The 6,781-nt window shown below is 36.4% G+C and overlaps 1 protein-coding gene across 1 annotated transcript; it reads left to right on the forward strand.

The window, feature by feature from the left end:
* The first annotated feature begins 455 nt into the window (after nucleotides 1-455).
* Nucleotides 456-6,300, forward strand: LOC126751794 (uncharacterized). Its single transcript, XM_050462330.1, has 9 exons — nucleotides 456-1,171; nucleotides 1,267-1,361; nucleotides 1,428-1,607; nucleotides 1,667-1,858; nucleotides 1,924-2,319; nucleotides 2,376-3,502; nucleotides 3,557-3,883; nucleotides 3,943-4,047; nucleotides 4,115-6,300. The coding sequence occupies exons 1-9, from the start codon at nucleotides 1,132-1,134 to the stop codon at nucleotides 4,173-4,175; spliced, it is 2,523 nt and encodes an 840-aa protein (XP_050318287.1). The 5' UTR covers nucleotides 456-1,131; the 3' UTR covers nucleotides 4,176-6,300.
* The last annotated feature ends 481 nt before the right edge of the window (nucleotides 6,301-6,781 follow it).

The raw sequence follows: 6,781 nt of genomic DNA on the forward strand, positions 1-6,781 counted from the left end.
CTTGCTATTACGATATGCCTCCTTGAGTTCTCTATTTAGTTAATGCTTTGTAAGCCGTTGTAACTAGGAAACCATGAAGTTGGTCAACAAAATTGTTAATTTGACAATTATTATTTTGTTGGAACTGGAATATTTGTTTTAATAACTTGATTTGGAAGGCGAATCTGTCAGATCAACTATTTTTCAAAAGCTGGCAACTCAGCTTTTCAGCTGTTTACTGTTTACAATCTCACATGCAGATGTCGCTCATAATGAATACTCTTTAAATATTTTTAATTTACATTATAAACTGTAATGAAATATATTATTTAATAATAAACTTAGAGAAATATTGATGTTTATTAATTAATATAAGTTATATATAATATTTTTATTGAATTTTTATTAGTCTCCTTTTAACACAGCTGGTAACATTGCGGCAAATTGTTCTTGTTCCATTCGCGAAGCAAACAATGCATTTGTTTTATTTTTCGCCTCCAAATAAGTAGGAAAAGTTATTGTCGGCAATAAAATAAACAATAAATTGAAATAAACAAATTATTGCAGCGCTAGCAAATGAAGTGCTGCGGTGTGCGAGTTCATTAAATATAGATAATTATACTGGCAGTACTAATTTACAACACGTTTCTCGATTTGCGTTGGCGGTGACTGAGGCAACACAAAAGATAGAAGTAATAATTTTTATTTATTTGCATTAAAGTAAATGGAATGTTATAACGAATATAATAAAGTACGAAAAAGAAAAACTATGTTCAGAAACTGAAAGCCCAGTGAGTTCAGTGTCCTCTATGCCCTTTGTGGCTAATTTGTTTCCGTTTTGGGTATTCTCTCTTGATCGGTTGCGTGCTTCAGCTATTCGGCTTGTGAATTCTTGTTTTTACCAATTATACTATCCACATACTCGCGTGTTTTTGTTTTCTGTTTGACGATCATTTGCATATTTTATGTAAAGTTTTATACGTCACGCGTTTGCACGAAATAAAGTAAAAAATAAAAGAAAACTCGATAGTGGCTATTAGCTTATAAGTTATACAGACTATTCTGGAAGCAGAGCATAGAAGTAGTCGCTGCTTACAGCGAATTTTCCTTTCCTCACACTTGACCCTACAGATTGAAGATAGCGCGTAAAATATGTGGAAGTGTCACAAATGTGGAAAGCCAGTCTACTTCGGTAAGCAATTGCTGTTGAAATTCGAAACCAAAAGCTTATAAACTAAATACTGCTTTGGTTTGAGTGGTTATTAACATATAATTCTATCCTATTAGCGGAGCGCAAACAATCGTTAGGCTACGATTGGCATCCAGAGTGTTTACGATGTGAGGAATGCGGCAAGCGGCTGAATCCAGGCCAACATGCCGAGGTTTGCCTTTGTTCTATTATAAAATTATATGTGTATTCATTCAATACCCTTTAATCTATTGTTTAGCATAAAGGAGTGCCTTACTGTCATGTGCCATGCTATGGTGCGCTCTTCGGACCGCAACTGTTCGGACATGGCACACGTGTGGAATCACATAAGAGCTATGGCGTAAAAGGAGCGCAGCGCTCTTTCATTGGAAATGGTGGTCCGGTTTTGCCGAGAGATCACTTGGAAAGCAAACTAAAGGTAAAACCTTTGCAATATATAGCAATTAAACACAATTAATGTACACAATTTTGTTTAAGGTTTACAACCAATTTTACGACAATAAGAGCATGGAAATACGAAGCCGCGAAGTAAATAATCGGCTAATAATGGAAGGTGCATTGCGTGTGTCTTGGGGCGTACATGGTGTGATACATCTAAAAGAGGACGACGATCAGCGTACGTTGGTTGTGCGTAAACGGAACTCAAAGCGTGTCTCCAAAGCAGCGGATGTGAGTTTATAAATTCCAATATTTTATTTTCGTTTTTTAAATATTTGCATTTTTTACAATATTAGGATAGCCCGTCGGATAAGGAAAACGACATAAGCGAATCGCTGGAAGCGCCAACAACAGCCAGTGAGGTCGAAAACATGTCAACAGATATATCGCTGTCAGAGAGCATGACATTCGATTCGAGCAGTTTGAACGAGTATCCTTTGACAGATTTACCCACTACGCCAGAAGAAGCTTCTGCCAACACGACTGGCGGTGCTGATGGTGCTGCTGTGCCTTTATTAAATGGCACTAATGGGCGTGCAAACGATGATGATGAGTCCGTGTCCACAAGCACGCTATGTGGCACGGATACGACGATCACCACAGCATCCACAAGTTGTATGTCGGCAACTTTGCCTTCAAAGTTGGATAATTTAGAGAAGTTGGAATGGGACGAGATCGATGATTTGCTGCAGGTATTGAACAACTCACTTAATTCAAATGTGTGCTTTACAGATTATATTTTTTTCAGGTGGAGCGTCGTGTTAGCGAGAAGGATAAAATTTACGAAACGATGCCAGTGAAACTGCCATCGTCACAAACGTCTTCCAGCGATAGCTCACCCACAAAAACGATTTCGGCTCATAATCTCACCGAAAGCACGAATACCAACAGCGAAGTGCCATCACCAACCTCACCAACGTCTTCTTCCACAACAACTACCAACAATAGTAATGTCAATAGTGAGAGTAGCAGCACTTCTTCTGACAATTTCGTCACTGCAACCTCGGCGACCATAAATACCAGCTCCACGACAGCGGATAATTTTGAGTCGTCCGATGATGCTACGCTCAAACCGATGGATTTCGAGGAATTCAAACGTAGTGTTCACCTAGATTATGTCAGTGGTGCCAATTCGTTTCGTGAGCCGAATGAGGACTCACTGAAGCGCAACCAACCAATCGATCCGTCGCGTATAAACGATTCGCTCAAGTTTTACGGCGAAAGCCCAATGAGCAAGAGCTTCAATTGTGAGCATGCCTTGCGTTCCATCGATGCGAATTTAATTAATGATACGCTACATTTGAAGAGCGGCACTGCCAGTCCACATTCGATGCAACGCATGTATGCGTTGCAAAAGAGTGGCTCCGCCTCAACTGCAACGGGTGGCAACGCCAAAAATCTAACCACGTATCAGCACGGACACAACCACTTCGAGAAGGGCATAAATCGCTCCAAGTCCGGTCCATCGTGTTTTGATTACTCGGACAGCGACGATGACGACTCAACGCTGAAGCCACAACAATCGGCCACAATGCGGCGTAGTGATGTGCCCCAACGGTATGTGAAGATCGAAATGGATTGCTATCCGAAAGATAACGACAAGGGTAGTGTTAGTGAGGCGGACTCCAGTCGCGCCGATGCACCATCAATTACCGTTTCAAACAGTGGCAACGCCGCTGGCGATGAGTTGACGCAGACGGAGGAGATGTACACGGCGAGCAGGGGTAGCGGTGCGGTGCACAATGGTGGCGCTGGTGGAGATGATGATGATGATGATGCGGATCCACCGCTGCACGTAACCGAGGACGGTGTGGTCTTGCGTAGGCCGCCGCGCACAGGTGCCGCCGCCATCAAGCGCCGCAGTGGCAACAGAAGGTACGTGGCTTTAATTTGTATCTTTAAAATATGTTACTATTTTCTATCTTGCAGATCGCGTACCAAATTGAAGCGCCGCTGTTCCATCAACGGTCACTTTTACAATCGTGAAACATCGTTCTTCACGCCGCCCTACGGTTCGCAGATGTCCGTATGGGTCACATCGTTGGTCACCACAACGGAAGTTATCAATTTACTGTTAGAGAAGTATAAGGTCGACAGTGCTGTGGAGAATTTTTCACTCTTCATTATACGCGATAATGGCGAACAGAAGCGCTTGAAAGAGACTGATTATCCGTTATTGACGCGCGTCATGATGGGACCGCATGAGGATGTGGCGCGTCTCTACCTGGTCGATGCCAAGAAAACGGATGAAATTAGGTATGCACACGCGCCCATTTATAACAGTTTTTCATTCTTTAATGTTTGAACATTTACAGCAATGAGGTGGCTCAGTTTATAAACCTCTCACTGCCGGAATGCCGTGCAATTTTGGAGCGCTACGATGATGAGTTGGAGCGCGAAGTGGCCAAAGTTAGAGAAAGGTAACAGTTAAAAGCGCCACTTTTAATTATTATAAATCTTAAAAAACATATATTCTCGCTCTTGCAGATATGCTGAGTTGCGTCGCCGTATTATCAGTCGCATGGAATCGCTGAAGGTGCATCTATAAAGTTGCTCAAAGTGCTCAAGTTTTGTGTATTTGCCTCCTTTACCCTCTTACAGTACTTTTATTTACATTTTGTTTCAATTTCTATTGAAAATCTTGTCTCAAATAATATTTCACGCTCGTTGCATACACTCTTAAACTGTGTTGCAACCGCCAAATATCATGAAAATAAGAGATTCACATAACTTTAGTATTAGAAAAGCACATATGCAGCAGATAACGCATTTAAAGTTTCACAATGAGCACAAAATGTATGGTTATTTTCGAAACTGGAGTTTTCGAAAAACTTTATTCTCTGAAAAAACAGTTTCAAAACATTCTAACATTCAAGAATTCACAAAACGCTGGTTTTCGTTCAATAAAAATATTCGTATCATTATCTCGACAAATATCGAAGTATTCTCGAAGCGTAAATGTTTTGAAAAACCAAAAATATACGATTCTTTAATTGCTAGCATCTAGATTCTGCAATGTTGGGAACATTTAATACACTCGAAATGCTAGTTTTCGAGTTGGAAAATTAAAGTATTCTTGAAAAATTAACTTTTTGAAAAACAGAAACAGTTCGTATCTTTAACTATGTATAAACAAAATCGCGATCCGCATATTCTGAAATTTTCAATGTCGAAAATGTGCGAAATGCTAGAATTTTCAAAAACCGATAATTGTTTAATCCCTTAATTTTCGAAAAAAAAATCTGAAGTTTGCAATGACTCCAACATGTAGGAAATGTTGGTGTTTCGAAATAGAAATTGAAATTTCTTAGAAATTTAAATTTTTGAAAAAACAAAAATTTTTGAATTTCTTAATTTTTGAAACAAAAAATATTCGAACAATATATTTCATAATTTGCAGTAACTCGAATATGCTTGATATTTTAATGTTTCGAAATTAATAAAATAAAGAATTCTTTGAAAATTAAAACTTTTCGTAAAAATCTGAAAATGCCAATTTCGTACATGCTCGCAATGTTAGTATTACGAATTTTAAAATTAATTCTGCAATGATTCGAACATATAGGAAAAGCTAGTGTTGCGAAATTAAAAATTAAAGAATGCTTAAGATTTCAAATTTTTGAAAAACAAAAACTATTGAAACCATTATTTTCCAAGAAAATCTCAAATTGCGATTTTCAAAATTTCCAATCGTTCCGACGTGCTCACGTGCTCTAGTGTTTGATATTGATATATTTTAAATTCTCAAAATTTCGAAAAACCAAAATTTTCGAATATCGAACGAAAATTTCCAATCGTTCGGACATGCTCGAAATGCTAGGGTTTCGAAATTAAAAAATAAAGAATTCTCAAAGCTTCGAAAACAAAAATGTTCGAATATCGAATGAAAATTTCGAATATTCGAAGTAAAATCTCCAATCGTTAATAATTTAAAAACCGAATTCGCCGAACCATCGCTGAAGTGCTTCAACTCCATCATTCTAAAGGAGAAAACGGGTCTAGAATTCATCGCGTTTATTATGCTCGAATTATTTTTTTTAGTGTGCAAACAACTTTTGTTATAATTTTAAATTTCAACTTTTAATATAGCGCTAAATGAAGTGAAGCTCCAGTGAATATGCAATAATGATGTCAATTGATAAAACATTTTTAGAGTAATTGCCGACTAATCGTGAAAAGCTTTTCGAAATTCGAAAAAGAAATTTTCTATAGTATATACTTACATACATATATCGTATAAGCGCTTCTTTTCAAGAAACATAACTCATCTAAATTATAATAACAACAAAAAATAGCTGTCTTCGATTCGCCGATGCTTGGAGGATAGCGAAACGAACACAAAACTAGTTTAAAAAATGAACTGGTAAAATCGTTAGAAGATACATATAAGAAGAGGTTATTATTGACGCTCTTGAGTGAATTCAACTAGATAAAATTGTTGCTATATTCAGCAGTGAGGCGAGTAGGGAAGTGTCGAATCGAAGATAGTCAAAATTTACATCTTAGGCGTACAAGTATTTCAGCGAAATTATAATTATTAATTTAGTCGAAATTATAAGTCATTAGTAAGCCCAAAAGGTTTTATATGTATGCGTAAATTATTCCGGTTTTCACCAAATCTTTTCTAACTACGCTAGCCTCGGCTGCAATCGTTTGCGTTGTAAGTGCAAGTATTATTTTAGGATTTTGAATTTTTGCAAACATTTTTATTGCATTTAAACAACAATAATATGTGTAGCTGTCACTAACACTAACAAATGCCATTTTTACTTCGATTGTAATCACTTCCATACACATATCCTTATAAGCTAGGTACTTTGGTTTGTTTACTCGCGACCCAGCGAGTAGTAATGATTAATTTATTAACCAAAAATTTTTTGTTTAGCTTTAAGTTACTAAAATAAATGTAATACACAATTACAACAACACATAATCAAAACCATTGTAATTATTTTTTGGTATTTTTTTTTATATTTTATTTAATTTTTTTTAATTTTTTTTTTTGAATTGTTTATATTATTATTTTTTAAATTTTGTTTTTAACTTTTTTATTATTATTTGTTTTAAATTTTTCAATATTTTTTAATTTCGTTTTTTAAATTTTTTTATTATTTTTGTTTTTTTAATTTTGAAATATGATTGTATTTTTTATTT

The sequence above is a fragment of the Bactrocera neohumeralis genome, chromosome 2, assembly GCF_024586455.1.
Source record: "Bactrocera neohumeralis isolate Rockhampton chromosome 2, APGP_CSIRO_Bneo_wtdbg2-racon-allhic-juicebox.fasta_v2, whole genome shotgun sequence".
NCBI lineage: Eukaryota > Metazoa > Arthropoda > Insecta > Diptera > Tephritidae > Bactrocera > Bactrocera neohumeralis.